Source organism: Semicossyphus pulcher, unplaced genomic scaffold, assembly GCF_022749685.1.
Source record: "Semicossyphus pulcher isolate SPU_LCO1_2020_fin unplaced genomic scaffold, fSemPul1.0.p SCAF_1, whole genome shotgun sequence".
Classification (NCBI taxonomy): Eukaryota; Metazoa; Chordata; class Actinopteri; order Labriformes; family Labridae; genus Semicossyphus; species Semicossyphus pulcher.
In genome coordinates, this window is record NW_027211603.1 from 25,345,260 (window position 1) to 25,361,248 (window position 15,989).

Sequence of the window (15,989 nt, forward strand, 5' to 3'; positions counted from 1 at the left end):
TCTGGAGATGCTCTGACCCGGTCGTCTAGCCATCACAATCTGGCCCTTGTAAAAGTCACTCACATCCTCACTTCAAGGAGAAAATGTTCACTTGCTGCCTAACATACATCCCACCCACTGACAGGTGCTACTGTAACAAGATAATCAATGTTATTCACTTCACCTGTCAGTGGTCATAATGTTGTGGCTGATCGGTGTATGTCAGAGGTCAGTCTGTGTTAAGTGTCACTTGTTTGTTGGGAGGGTGCTGTTAACTTTGGCTCATATTCTGGTAGATTGAGGGGACGTTGCAAGGCGGGAAACTTATCGTGATGCTCGCCCACCATGCTCTCATGACCAAACTATTCCCTGTGAAGGGGTGGCTGACTTTGTGTCGTCTGAGAGGGTCTTGAGCCCGATGAATAAAATATGATTGCCCAGACAGTTCGGCCACAATGCAAAATTACTGGCAACCCCCCGAAACACAAAAGTGCCTCTGTGCTGCAGCGACTGCTCTGTGAGGAAGGCCACTGTCCTCTGTCCTTTGGAGTTGGCGGAGGACGGCCTGTCAGGCAAGCGTTTGGGATTCCAGTACGGGCATGACTGTAAGAGACAGATACTGAATGTCCGCTGCCCAGATGAAAAGCACATGAATTTTAATGCACAGCATTGTTCCATATGTGGGAGACAGACTGAGAGGACCCTTGAGGCAGCGTGAGAATAAGAGAAGGGCACAGTAACTGGATGGCTGTGTGTTGGATAAGATTTCAAAACACAGACTGCTTATGGGTTCTGTAGTAAAACCTAATGTACTGTGAGGCGATGGTGTAGATTAAAAGCTGTGTTAACCAGTTACACTGCTGTAGGACGTGCAGCAGACGTGAGCAGAGATGTTGACTTGAAACTTGGTGACTTGGACTCGAGTCGACTCGACTTGCAAGTTAATGACTTGAGACTCGACTTGGACTTGAGGCATGATGACTCAGATGACTTGAGTGTGTTCATAAGTTTGAATGTTAGCTGTTAAATGTAAAATTATATAATTCAATGCTGTCTAACTATCAAGTTATGTACGCAGCCCAAACTGGGAATCATGATTGCATGACTCAAAAAGCTCCCCAGCATGTGATTGTCATGATTGGATGACTGGCTGTCAGTCAAACTCCTCGCTATGGCAACACGCAACATCAAATCCCCCGGGTACCTGATGTTTTTCCCCAAAGAGAATCCTCATCAGTCGTACTCGTTACTACTCACAACGGTCTCAGAGCAGACCCTCATTGTGGCTGCATCTGTGCCAAGAGTCATCACTTTTGGAATTTTTTTTTTTTGGAACGAAGTTGAGTTTGTTTTGTGTTTGACGTTGTCGTCTAGCTGTCAGTATTTCGCTGTTTAAAAGTGAGGAGGGAGGGAATATTAAATAAATAAGCTATTTGTTTTTGCTTTGATCACATGTATTTAACTGAATATCAATAATTATAAAACAGATACAATTCATTGTCATACTTTTTGAACAGGTAATAAAAAATTGGCAAATAATATCATTATCAGACGAGCTACTAACACCTTTTCTTTTCTCTTTATAAAGACCGGATACTACAGGTAAGAGTGCTGTATCTTAGGTGGAAAAAAGTAACTTAAGTAACTTGGCCTTGCCTAAACTAAGGACTCGACTTGACTTGACTTGACATAACCTGTGACGTGACTTGACTTAGCAGCTGTACTGATCATTTGGCAGTGGTGGAAAGAAACTAAGTACATTTAATCAAGTACTGTACTTTAAAGGGGCTGCACGATGGTGCAGTGGTTTGCTGTCGCCTCACAGTTAAAAGGTTCCTGGTTTGAATCCCGGCTTGGACGTTGCTGTGTGGAGTTTGTATGTTTTCCCCATGTATTTTGGGTTCCTTCCGGGAAGACATGCTCGTTAGGTTCATTGGTGACTCTAAATTGCCCGTAGGTGTGAATGTGAGCGTGAATAGTTGTCTGTCTCTATGTGATTGACTGGCCATCAGTCCAGGGTGTAGCCCGCCTCTCGCCCAATGACAGCTGGGATAGGCTCCAGCCCCCCCAACCCTGATAAGCTGAATACACAACGGATGGATGGTTGTACTTTAAAGTACAATTTTAAGGAACTTAGTTGTTCAACTTTATGCATTTTTATACTCATATTACCAATTCAAAGGAAGTATTGTACTTTGTTGTGCTTCATTTGTTCAACATGTCTGGTTCTAGTTCTTCACGTACTGTATAATTGGCTTAAAAACACAAGTTACAAAACATTCCCTTTCATTTGTCACTTACAAAACATGCTTAATCAAATATAAAAGTACTTGTTGTGGAGTTAAATGGGCCATGTCAGTCTTATAGCTATTTAATATGATGTGTTTTGATTAATATCAAACTGCTGTGGATGTTCAAGGTGGAGCTAATTTAACTGTACATTTGGTTGGGTGGTTTAATCGACAGCAGATCATCATCACATCCTCATTGTGTCGCGTGTAACTGAAAAGGTGTCAGACGGATGCAGTGGGGTATAAAGAACAACACTTCCCTTTGATATGAAGTAGAAAAGCAGTACAAAGTTGCCTAAATAGGAATAACTCAAGTAAAGTACAAGTACCTTGAAACTTAAATAGGCCTAAATGTTATAGTACCATTCCTCTAAGCATCCATGTTATAAACTGATCATGTTGTTTAATAAATCAGTCACAAGGGTTTACTTTTGATGCTTTAAGCGTATTTGGCTGTTAATACATTTCGTATTACTGGCATTACCTTTTTTACTTTACGTTATTGATGGATTCAACAGTTAGGACTGTGAATCTTGGTCAAAGGTTTTAATTTCTCAGATGAATCTTACAGGTTCAGACGGGGATCTGTATCAACAGTTTATTTTATCCAGGTCACGTTGGATCTCCAAACAGAAACTTACACGAGAGACTTTTCTTATTTACTATGCCACTTACTGGAAATAGTTCCTATGCATATTTGCCGTCATCATAATTGTAAGCAAACAACTATGTGACTCACGTTGCAAGACCGATAAGTATGTAGGAAGAAAGAAAGCGAAGTATGCAGGGCCTTCTGGGCATATGAGTAAATATTGCTTTGACCCTGTGGACTAGAGTTTCTGATTGAGTGCTCTCTCTCTCTCTTTCTCTCTCTCTCTCTCTCTCTCTCTGTCTCTCTCTCTCTCACACACACACACACACACACACACACACACACACGCACACACACTTCTTTCTTTCTTTCAGTCTGTCTGTGTCTCATTTTCTGTGTTGTTGTTTAACACTTGTCCCTTCAATTTGTCTCGTCAGCGTTGTTGCAGGTTTACAAAATACCAGGACATCAAACTGCAACACATTCATCTTAAGAGTGGTAGAACCAGTTTGGCCTTCGACCATATGCACGAGTAACATTTCATTTAAAGGGTGGATTTCCTTTGTTTGGACTTGGCGGCTGTATAAATATTAAAATACATCATCTACTGCAACAGTGAACGTGAGTTTGTTCACGCATGCTGCATGTTTAATCTTCATGCAGGGATCCTGAGCTTCTATGAATTCAGTGCTCAGAGACTGTCGGTGTCAGGGGATCAGAGACATAATGCTTATGATTCATACCTCAGTATGGAGATAATGTCAAGCGCTATTGTTAAAGAGATTCTTCTGTGACAGGAGTAAAGAGTGGGCTTTGCAAATTCATATTATTATGCTGTTTCGTAACACTTTTGCATCAGCGGAAGAAAGGTTTTACTTGAGCAGCTTTTAACTGGCAATATAATTAAAGATTCACAGATTTTAATCATTCAGTGAATGCCTGTGATTATTGTCACGTCATCTTTTCAACCCTTCCGCTCAATTATAACTTGTAGGAGCATTTTATACAGCACAGGGAAAGAGAGGTCTCGAGGGTCACTCCAATCACAAATGGTTTCAGGTCAGTTTCTTCACCTCTAGGCTACGGGCCATCTACTTTCATTCTTAAAGAGTCGATCTCTCAATTTAGTTTGGCATATCCAAAAGTTGGTTACTCAAACAGATCATACTCAAAGTTACAAAAACATTCAATTTTAGTATCTGTGACTAGTTTTCCACAAAAGCTTCTTTTCAAGGGGCTAAAGGGTTCCTACAGCCCATTTCTGTCTACATTTTGACCAAGATTAGGCACATAAATTAACGTGTGAAAGCCACACTCGACTCCACCAAACACAAATGGTCAGCACTACAGAGCCCACCACAAAGTGCCTGTACTTTTGGAAAGTACAACCCCAGTGCAGGGACCTTTTGGTGGGTAAAATAAAGTCCCCCAGGAACTTTATTAACCCTGGTCCATAGGGAAGTTCCTGCATTATCAAGGCAGCTTATCATGAAATTCCTACTCCTTTTGAAAAAAGAACATAATACCCCCAACTGGTACTTCTTATGACAAGCAAACCGAATATGAAATTAGTGGAGTGGCCCTTTAAAGTTACACATGAGCACCCTTAGAGCACCCTGTCTTGCTCATGAGCAGCTCAAAAGTATGTGAAAGAGGAGGAAATGTCCTCTGCTCTGTGTAGGAATGCAAACTAGCAACTTTCTGCTCCTTTAATCAGATGAGAGAAGGATGCTGGGCCTGTCTTTTACACTCATGCGTTCTTACTTCCTGGTGTTAAAAATAATTTTTCTGTGTAAAAGAGGTGCAGAGAGCAGTAATATAACTGGTTTGCACTAGTTGCACGCCTCACCCGTTGCACTGTCTTCCTTCCAGTCTCCCTTTCAGCGAGTGACCAACATTGTCTTTACAGTGTCAGCTTACTGCTTTTCCATTGTCAGATTACACCTAAGGAAATGAGGCACCAGGTTAGAGCCTCATCCATGAAATCTGTCCCTACTACAGCTCAGGCATGTTTACTCTGAGGTGTGTGTGAGTGTGTGTGTGTGTGTGCACGTTTGTTTGTGTCATAGCTGTCATTTAAGTTCAGTGACACTCAGTCTGGGCAGACGGATCCCAAACAAGGTGGAGTAGCAACAGGTACACACCTGAGGCACCTGCAGTCACATGTTTCAATACTGTGACGTCTGATGTTTTGATTGAAGCACAGGGAATCTGTCCTCATTTTGCAGGTTTTCAACCAGTTATATCCCAATAATCCAAATCCTTTTCTTTCTTCTCCTTTCACATCTTTCTCTCCTTGCTGCTATTGTGTAATACTGTAACTGTCGATCAGGTCAGACTTACCTCCAGTTCAGGCTTTTAGGGTGTGACTTTGTGAGTGAAAGGTTGTGAGAAAACTTAGTGGATTTTAAGCACTTCTCTAAGTTTGAAGGTTTCACTTGGCAACTATAATAACTAAAAAGGAGGGCCTTGTCGGGAAATATTAGCACTGTATTATAGTGACTCATGTTGTCGCGTGATAAAAACAAATAATCTACTTTGTGCCACAAAAACGTCTGGGGCTCGAACAACTTTTGTTAGACTGTGTTACAAACTTTGGTGTTTGCAGTTTCAGTTCAGGAAGTTGCCCCCAAATGTAGAAATAAGTGACTTAGTGCTCCTTTTGTTAAACATGAGGGACACAGCGAGAGCCTCATTAACGCGTTAATGCCCGGACAGGGCGGTGATTGGGACATGAATAATGTATCGCAGTGGGCGGGGACGGTTTCGGGCTTGACTGTAGCTCGCTGCGTGCGTCACGTTATGAATTGAAGACCAAGGACGTGGTCTGAATGGATGTGTCTGCACTCACTGGAGGAAGTTTTCATACACCGAACACCAGGTAAGACATATTTATTCACTTGTTGGTAATAGAATATAATCTAGATATTGATAGTTTTCTGTCGTGTTGGAAATATATTTTTTTACTGAAGAGTTTGGCTTATGTGGTTCTGTAACCTGCTGTTTTGAATTAGAAGTTTTAAAATGTTAGCCTACAGTTTTACATGTGGCCAACCGCTAATTTGGATTTGACTGCAAGTTTCGACTACAAGCAGACAATATGACATAGGATACTTTGTTGATGTAATGCATTGTACGGACATATTGTGCTTGTTTGTGCAAAAAAAAATCTGCCTTATGCTAAACGATTTTTTTAACATCTAAAGAGGGAATCTTTCTAATCGAACAAACATTTTTTGTCCGTTTAGTAATTTAATATATTTAAACACTATATGAAACAAAAGTCATACTATTTTTGTTATAGGCCTTTGTATAATCAATTTTGTATTCTTTGACATTGTGCTCAGTGCCGACTCAGCAGCCTGCAGTGCAGTGTAGGTTACTGTTTGTGTTGAAACACAGGTGGAAGAGGGTAATTCCGTTTACAGGCCACCATACTCTATATATCAAACAGGATGTGTGGGTTCAAATCCATACGGGCCAATACGAGCCTCCTGCCCGCTGTATTCATACTATGTCCTGAGGCTGAATCAGTTAATCTCACTGTCTCAGCATGTTGGAGGAATGAAGGTATCTGCCACAGGCTATTAACCACCTGCTGCTTCTCCTATAGTGCAGCAGGGCATTGAATAGCTTGAAATCATTGGTCCTGTGTTGGGTGCAGCTTAATATAGCCTTTAAAATAGACGTAATGTTTTTGCTATATTGCCACTAGTGATGTTAACCACAAGAGGACGATCCCCTTGTGTTGACAGCGCTGCTCCCTCTGCGATTATTTACCTCCACTGATGTGTGCAAACACTCTGAGCACTGTTGTCCTTGGCTCAAACAGGTCACTGCTCCTCTTGCATCCTCATACACTCAGTGATGGGATTTTATTTAAAAAAAAAAAAAGTCACAGGAAAAGAGTCTGGCGTCGGCTATACAAACTGAGCTTAAATCTCAGCCTGGCGCGAACAACGAGAGGTGACAGAGCACAGCCGGGTTCCCAGGATTGTTTCGACCCACACCTGACCCCACTCCATTTTTTCCTTTTTAACAAGCATTAATGGATATTGATCAGATCCGGATTATTGTGTGGCTGGTAATCCTGAGACCCCTGATGGGATTCCCCAGATGGTCCAGCCCTCACTCCTAAAGTGAGGATTTTATTCGAACAATGCACACTAATTATTCTGACCAAAAGGTGCATTATCTTTGTGATTTTCTGCATTTTATAGATTCTATAGCAACTATTCTGATATTATTTCACACACAAACTTGCGCAATGAAATAAATATTGTAATGTTTTATATTCCTCATGATTCCTATCATGCATACACACAGTGAAAAGCTCTTCCTCATACATCTCGTGCATCACCAATTGTTCTTCCCTGATATTCAAATCCCCAATCCAGGACAGTTTCTTCCGTCCCAGAGGTAGACGCAGTTTGACGTAGATGAATCTCATTAATCAGCAGATCACCCATAAATCCTCCATAGACCTTCCTCTGAGCTCCATGTGCTGTGTTTTGTTTTCAAGGAGTGGGTGAGCATCTGCTTGCTGCTGAACCTTTCCCGAGTGTTTTTGTTGTCAAGTCTTACAGATGGGTCAGTAAGAGTATTTGTCTTGTTGTGTTATCATAACATGGAGCCTGGCTGCTGCTGACAGGGTCTGATTTATGGGCCCTGGTCTCAGTGAGCCTCTCAGATCCTCCCCTAACATTTGCTCAACAGGCTTTATAGGTTTCCTGTAGTGAGATGAAAGCTAACATCTTGCCTGGCTCTGCTGTCTGTCACTGTTCTGGCTTTGGTTGGATGGTGACAGATCATTGACCATTACTGATGATAAAGCGATAAACATGTTACAGTGATTGTATGAATCATCTTCTGTTTTTGCGCATGCTTAAGTAACAATGCAGCCTATCCAGTGGAAAATACAGCAGGAACATATTAGGGTATCTCATGTGGGAGACGGCCTCTCCCTCTGTCTCTGCTTCCTTGTGTAATTGAGTGTAGACAGATTACATCGAGTGTGTTAGGGTAAGAAAATCAGGCTCAGTTTTGTTTTTTTCTTTGTCTTTAACCTCTACCGACTGATTGCAGATTAGATTCTCTAGAATTTAAATGAAGGAGGACTTGGGCTGGGCTAGTATCAATGAGATGCATTGATTCTGGACCATGTGCTGTAACACCCACATACAGTGACTGTGGGTTATTATGTAAAATATTACACAGAGGAAAGGGAGTGTGTGTTTGGTGAAGACAGAAACTACAGTGCTTTCTGAGACAATAGACAAAGCTGAGAATGTCAACTGTGGAAAAACAAGTAGATCACCAAAAAGACATGTGTTTAGGAAAGCTGAGTAAGTTTTGTTGGGGTTTAAAGCATCTGCGTGTATAAAAGTTTAGTCCCATGCTAATATTTCTTATTTGATTATACAGGTCATTATTTATGTCATTAGTTTTTAAGAGCATTTTCTAGAAAATACCAGAAAATAGTAAAAAATGTCCTTCACTAATTCCCAGGGTTCAAGGTAGAAGTCTTCAAATTACTTATATCATGTGACCAACAGTCTAAAACCCAAAGATATTACATTTTCAATCATGTAAACCACTGAAAAGTAGCAAATATTCACATTTAAGAAGTTTTAACTGGTCAATATTTAACCTGTTTTCTTTATTAAACAACCTACATGAATAGTTGTACATGAACATTGTAAACTGTTGTTTCTATTCATTGACAAATTGAGTGACAAACCAATTCTTTCAGGCACAATGCATGCATCTGTGTTTGTTTGTCTTTGCCATTTGGTTGAAATTTGTGCAGCAGTTAAAAAGTGAATCTCACTCTCACCATTAATTGTCCAGGGAGCTCGTTCTCTGCCTCTCCTTCCTCCATTTGTCTCCCTCCCCCTCTTTGTCCTCACACTGATTCTCTCCTCTCCTCCTCCATCAGAACCAGGCATGGCTGGGAAACCTTTCCGGGCCACCTACATCTGGGGCAGCATCATCTCCAATCTCCACTCCCGGGTGGAAGTCAAGCGGCGACGCCACAACCTGAAGTCCTACCATGACTGCTTCCTGGGCTCGGAGGCCGTGGACGTGGTGTTGGCACACATCAGCATGAACCGCTTCTTTGGCGATGATGCGGTGCCCCGCTACAAGGCCGTCCGCCTGTGTCAGGCCCTGATGGACTCCAGGGTGTTTGAGCCTGTGGGCATTAAAGTGTTTGGGAAGGAAAAGAAGCAGGCCACATTTGAGGACAGTAGTTTCAGTTTGTATCGATTCCTGAACCCAACGACCAACTCCCCGTCATCGCTGGTCAACAGCAACTCTCACTCCACCAGTACCATCGAGAGCGGCTATGACTCACCGAGCATGAACAGGAACAAGAACGGCTACAGTCCGTCACGTGACAGGTACAGACTGATGTCAAAACATCTTCAGATCTCATTTTTGATTTGCTTTGTTCTCCTTCCTCCAGAGCTAATCCCAAATCCAGTGCCTGTAATAACTAGTGAGGCATGACCTGAGACTTTGAAATCCCATCATGCAGTCATGTCTTCATACCTTGAATTTCTAGGAACCTCCTCATTATGAAAGAGTATCAAGTTCAAATACAACCCTTATTGCAAAATCAAAAGTGATATGAAGACAGAGATAAAACAGACAGAATCCCACTGAGGTACTTGCTCCAACACATTTGTATGACTTTTTCGCCAAGCCTAGAGTATCAAACCACCCTCAAGCAGCTAGCTAGTTTAGCGTAGCACAGCAACCGAAACGGGGAAACTACTAGCTTGGCTTGGTCACAAAAGTAACAAAATCAAGCTACCCCAAACCAGATGTAAAATTTAAAACCACAATTTAACACTTCTTTGCTTTTATTGTATAAATATTTTTTAAAATTAAAGTGAATTTGTATCTGTTAGCGTCATGGGTGCTGGTATGCAGATTTTGTTACAGACCAGGCTAGCAGGTTCCTGTTTCTAGTCTTTTTGGTAAACTAGCTTAACTCGCTACTGGCTGTAGCATACCTGCTGTGTAGACTACAGTACAGAATCTCATATAAGTCCATGAAAGAGAGCAAATAAATGTATTTACCAAAATGTAATACTGTTCCTTTTAAGTCAGGTGATTCTGCTTTACTTTGAAGCTGTGAAATTTAATTTAAGGGAGGCTGTCGAGTTAGTAGCAAAGACAGACATAATGCATTAACCACGTGGTGCTAACACATGGCCTTAGCACTTTGTGTTGTCACAGTGACGACTTCAGACCAGAGCAGAGCACAGGCCTGATGTCCCTTATTAGAGATAAAAGACACAGAGAAACCCTGTAACAGTTTAAATGAGCCTTTTGCTATTTGCAGCATGGGTATATAATTGAAGTGTTCATGTGAATAATGTAAATAAAGAAAAGATTTAAATGTTCTACTTAATGTTAATCAGAAACTGTCAATTCTGAAAATTGGGCATTTATTTTGTCTGACATAAAGATAGCCCCAAACTGTGCCTGACTCATAGCTACTAGAAAACATTGTTGTTTCTTTCTCAATCATTTCCGCTGATTGCTGTTATTATGTGACTCTTCAGACGAGAGGTGCTGAGCTACTCCGCCCACTCCCCTGTACAAACAGACAAATCACTGGAGGACGTGCTCGGAAACCTCAACCTGAGCTCGACCATCACCCCTCAGATGATCAACCTCGGCCTCTCACAAGAGCGTAAGTCCAATGACGTAAAACCGGCACAGTGTTTTCATGCACTAGATGCTTGGTCGCATTATTCAAGTGTGTATGCGTGTACTTGTGATACTTACGGCTCTGTGTTTTCACAGTTGTGGATGAGGTGTGGCAACAGCAGGCTGTGTTCAGACTGCTGCAGCTGATAGAGCTCCCCCTGTTGGAGAACTTGTTAGAGGGTAAAAACGCATCACGGGCTCCCCTGCACGGCATGGACAGTGACCCGGACCTGCTGTATACGTCAAGCTACCTGGACCGAGAAGTCCTCAAGGCCTTCAGTGAAGCACAGTAAGTCCTCTGTTTTATACAGTTTTATGATTCAGATAATCTCTTAACCAGCTGGAGACATGAACATCTGATCAAATCATCAGTTTTTATTTCCCTAAACAACATTTAGTTTAAGCTACAGTTACTTATTTCAATGACGATACAGATTACACTCCTTTCCAGTTTGTGTGTGAAGTTTTAAATGCAGTTGCTTGCACTGTATTGTTTTACTATTCTTCTGTTGCTTCTTTAAAGAGGGGGTATTATTTTAAGACATATATATAATGTTACAATGTTGGATGTCCCGACTAAACGTGGGTGAAGTTTCAAATCTGTAGGTAAACGTATGTTGGAGTAATCCCCAGGCTTCTCAGCTCAGTCTGCAGGCTGCTGTGAACGGCAGGTTTCACACAGGTTTTTCTACACGCTGCACTTTGTGATGCAGCCTTAGAAGGTTTCAGAGAGCTGGCTAATCAGAAGAAAGCGAGCTTGTAGGGGCGGGGTTAGAGGGACAGAGCTGACTGAGTGGTTTCAGGCAGCGGCTGTATGAGGGCCTGCACAGAGCACCAGTGAGAGAAAAACAAGGAGTTTTTTTTAACTGTAAATTATGCTAAGCAAATCCACAGGTATCACAGAGTGAAATATGAAGCTTAAAATGAGCATAATACCCCACCTTTAACTATGGCTTGGATTCAACCTAGATGAATAAACAAATGTTTGGCCTGGTTTAAACTTAGATGTTTTTACCTGCAAATGACCATGTTCGCTCTAAACCGCTGAGGGTTATAAACTGACCTGATCTTCTTTCCATCACCTTGTCTTTACTTTGACTGTTGGCTGTGTTTAAAAGCTTTACTCTCCCCTCTCTCTCAGGGCTGATGAGTGGATGTCAGGGGCGGTGGACTGCCTGGAGTTTCTACCTGATGAGCTGGTGGTGGAGGTCAGTCGAGGTTTGGCAGGTTGTGCTGAGGACCTGCTCCAGTGTAAGAGACTTCTCTACGAGGTCCTGGCTCAGCATTACGGACACGCACAGCAGCCTCCTCTGTTCAGCAACCAGGTGTTCGACATCCACTCAGGCATCTCAGAGCTACTCGGTAAGAAGAGGCGCTATCAGATCTCTCATGTTGTTTTCAAGGGGATTGATGAGGCTTTTACTGGTCAGGTCAGGTTTTCATCCTTGTGTTTTCTGTTTTCAGTGAACGGCAAACAAGAGCAGGCCCTGGAGGCCCTGCAGCTGAGCCTGAAGCTGCAGGACTCTCGCAGCAGGGAGGAGCTGCGCAGGCTCCTGAGATTCATGGCTGTCGCAGCCAAACCACAGGGGGTCAAACTGCATAAAGAGGTGAGCGTGTGTGCATCCTTTCTGCGTCTTTACTTGTACTAGAATTTTGTATCTTTAATAACTAAATAAAATTCTCCTGTCAGATCGAGAACAGAATGGCAGTGAAAAGGTCTTTCTCGAGTGCCATCGTGTACAGCGGGAGACTCTCCAAAGGAAAGGTGGACTTCATGGTGCTGTTCATGATAGATAATCACTGTGATCTCTTCAAAGTGAGTGTTCCTAATTTGTCTGTTTATCGGTTTGTGAACATGTGCGTGTCCGGTCTTGTAGGAGGATGTAACAATCAACATCTCTTAGTCACTATGTTGATAAAAAGCTGTTTACACGGACTGTTTTAAAGGCCGACCGCACCTTGATGTCAGATATTACTTGAAAGAAAAATCATAAATCAAATGCGTCTGACTGTTTAGATAACAGCCACAAACGGTAAAAATAATGATGTTTGTTATAATTAGTATGCTCTCTTTTCCACCAGATCCCTGTTTCTTTGCACAAGATGGTCAGCGACAGAATAATCAATATTGTGAAAGGAAAGGATCTGGATATGATACCAGGTTTGCAGATTTACCTTTCATGTATTTAACCTTCTGAAGTTAAACCGCTTTCAGATGTAGGAAAGCTCCTCCCTCACTTAATTTCTGTCTCTGTCTCTCTTTCCTGCAGGATCAACGTATTGCACAAGAGTGAGCGCCAAGGCCTATTCTGAAAATGCAAAAAGAACCACGAAAGAGGAACTTTGGTCTTTACTGCGCACCGTGCACGAGAACCCCAAGCTCTCCGCTAAAGAGAAGAGACGGCTGCTGGGACAGTTTTATAAAGGCCACCCTGAGATTTTTGTGCAGTACTTTGGAAACAGATTGTCCAGTATAAACGTGTTGCTACAGTGATATTTATTAAGTTAAACAATTCATGTATCATGATGAGGTAGATGTAGGAAACAGAAGCTAATGTGATGTGAATAATGAGCGTTATAGTAGGTGGACTGTATTCGCTTGTATGTAAATAGTTTAGACTACTGAACAGGAATGTGAATTTTAATGTAGAGACGTTAATGATCTGAGATATTTAAGGACAGATTTACTTGTCGTAGATATTTTTTGGTGCAGGACACTAATATGAAACTTTAAATATGAGACTGTTACTTTCCCAAACTGACAAAATGAACCCAGTGTTTGTTACACATTGCTATGCGTCTCTGTGTCTGCATACAGCTTTCAATGGATGTATTCTTTGTGCTTGTGCAACAGGAATAAGAAATCTGTCTGTTCATGTGGTTTCCATGTACAGAGTGATGCACAGCGGAGCTATGTCTGAGGAACCCTCAACCGGATATTTGAACCTGGACATTTGAAAGTCTGATGTTGTGCTATGTTAAACAGTCAGCAGCATTCATGAGAATCATCCCTCTGGGTTTTTTGTGTTTGTTGCAACAATTCAGCAAAACAGATGTTTGTACGTATCTTTTTTTTCTTTGACTGAAACCGTAGCTGCGTTTTAGTGGCATCTTCAGGCTCCTGTTTTAAATGAGCTGTATGTACGTCTTCTAATCAGCCGGGGAAATCAATTCCACATTTCCTGTTGACTAAAGCATTCCCAGACTTTAAACCGCACACATCTTGTTTGTGTTTCGCCAGGTCTTTTTAAAATTCAACTGCATTTGTCCAATCATTCATTAAGTGTTCATTGCAGACTCAGAAGATGTATAATGGGATTAAAAGAGAGTAAAAGGCATCTGGTATGTCGAATAATGTATCCTCAGAAGACAAATATTAAAGTTTGAGACATGATCTGCAAGAGTTGTGTTTTATTCTTACTTGACGTCCACACAGGCCCTTCACATGGCTTTCTCTGTAAAAAAAATACAAACACTGTTAAAGAGGAGGTTCACATTTTGAGTTAAACTATCCCTGGCATTGGGACAGAATGCATAGAATCAGCCAGGAAACTTTGAAAGAGGTTTTATTACTCTAAATTTAAGTAATGGAGTTCAATAACGGGGGACGAAACACACATGGATGTCTCATATCTGAAAGACAATAAACGAAAACGAAATATTAGAAGAATAAACTATAAGCCAAATTAGATTACCTTTCTATTAAGGAAGCATGGATAAATAAAGTTCTCAGGGTAAATGCAGAGACAAAGAACAACTAATAATAGGAAAAACTCGTTAAAGACCAGACCAGAACCAAAAATACAAAATACCTTTAATTCCCTTGTAAAAAATCCTCCCAAGGAATTGTCCTTCTCTCCAGGGGCGAATCCAGGGGGGGTGGCCTGGGCCCCCCTTGAAATCTGATTGGCCACCCCAAGTGCCACCCCAAAATCCTAAACCAGGATTGGCTATTTGCTATTAGAGGCGGGACTAAAATCAACTGTTTGGGCTGTGTTGCAACAGTCTGGGAGTAGCTTTCTTTCCATGTCAGTGTGGCACATTTCCTTTAGTTCTTTAAATCGTTACTCTGACCACACATCTGTCTGAGTCCTTAAAGAGTTAAGCTTAGAAGACAGGGTTAATTAAATGCTATTCATTTGCGTGTGAGTGTGTGGACACATACTTCATGCCACCCAGTTGGGACACCCCATTAAAAAAAGTCTGGATCCGCCCCTGCTTCTCCCTCATTCAAAATTCCTTAATCTACATAGTCCCCGCCCACTATGTGCTACTTTTTGTAAAATTACAGCCGAAAACAAAAAGTGATCTTTACTACACATAGATTTTATAATAGAACGGTATAACTGTGAAATCTATGGCTGATGATGCTCCTGAGGTTCCGAGTCAACTAAAAAACTGTTCAACAAAGACAGACCATGAGAAAGGGTAAAAGTGAACTCAGCATTACAGTACTGCTGAGTTAACTTTAACTGTTTCTCATGGCCTGTCTTTGATTATTTAAACACAAACACGTCTCCAGAGTCTAAAAGAGCAAACGGTCTCACGTTTAATAAGAAAAAGAGCAGTACTTTATTTTTTGAGTCCTTCTGTGATTTTTGTTGAGTGGCTGATATTAAATGTGATTCTCATCAGAAACAAAATCACCCGACTCTAAACATGATGTTTCTGTTCTTCAGCTGTAATCAGTGACTTGTAATTCACAGCTAACCGGACAATGAGAAAGAGTGAGCCAGTTATTGTGTTGTTTTGTTGAAAGCCTTTTTTTTTTACACTCTAAGGGAAACTCATTTTCTAAAACCTTTATCATTCAGAAGCTTTAAAAAAACTGTTTATTATAGACTTTCCCCCCTTTATTACGGTCGGTTTTTCAGTTTCTAAGAGCAACAGGCAGGAGGAGAATAGGAGTTCTCTAAACAGTGCAGGTAACAAAGTAACGCAAGCAAGTAAAGTCTTATGTGACTGATGAGTGGTGTTTTATGCCTACATGTTATCTGTGAATAGGCCTGCTACACTCTCAGTATGATGAGCTCAGAAGCAGACCAATAATGATGTCACCAGACCAGTGTGAGAATAAGCAGCTGGCTCGCGTTGAAAAATGTTCACTGTGCAAGTACAGTTTGTCACAACAGAGGATCTGTCTGGATATGGCAGCCAATGCTGTTTAAATTAGCACAAACTGACATCTTCATTTTTCTTAACAAATACAGTAAACACCTTAAGTCCTCAGTGAGTATACTCAGTCTTACAGTCTGCAAACCCTTTTTTAAACCCTTTAAAGCTGTTTTTCACTTGTGTAGAGTTGCTAAATCTATGACGTAGTGTTTCCTTTCATAGATGGTATCACACAACATGCCCAGAAGATGATTGAGACTTTGACAGTCATATGCTGCCCCCTACTGGTG

General features: G+C 41.4%; 1 protein-coding gene across 1 annotated transcript; it reads left to right on the forward strand.

The window, feature by feature from the left end:
- Positions 1-5,687: 5,687 nt before the first annotated feature.
- depdc7a (DEP domain containing 7, paralog a) lies at positions 5,688-13,966 on the forward strand. Its single transcript, XM_069659963.1, has 9 exons — positions 5,688-5,743; positions 8,801-9,263; positions 10,437-10,567; positions 10,681-10,873; positions 11,726-11,946; positions 12,049-12,191; positions 12,275-12,400; positions 12,667-12,745; positions 12,855-13,966. The coding sequence occupies exons 1-9, from the start codon at positions 5,698-5,700 to the stop codon at positions 13,076-13,078; spliced, it is 1,626 nt and encodes a 541-aa protein (XP_069516064.1). The 5' UTR covers positions 5,688-5,697; the 3' UTR covers positions 13,079-13,966.
- Positions 13,967-15,989: the final 2,023 nt, after the last annotated feature.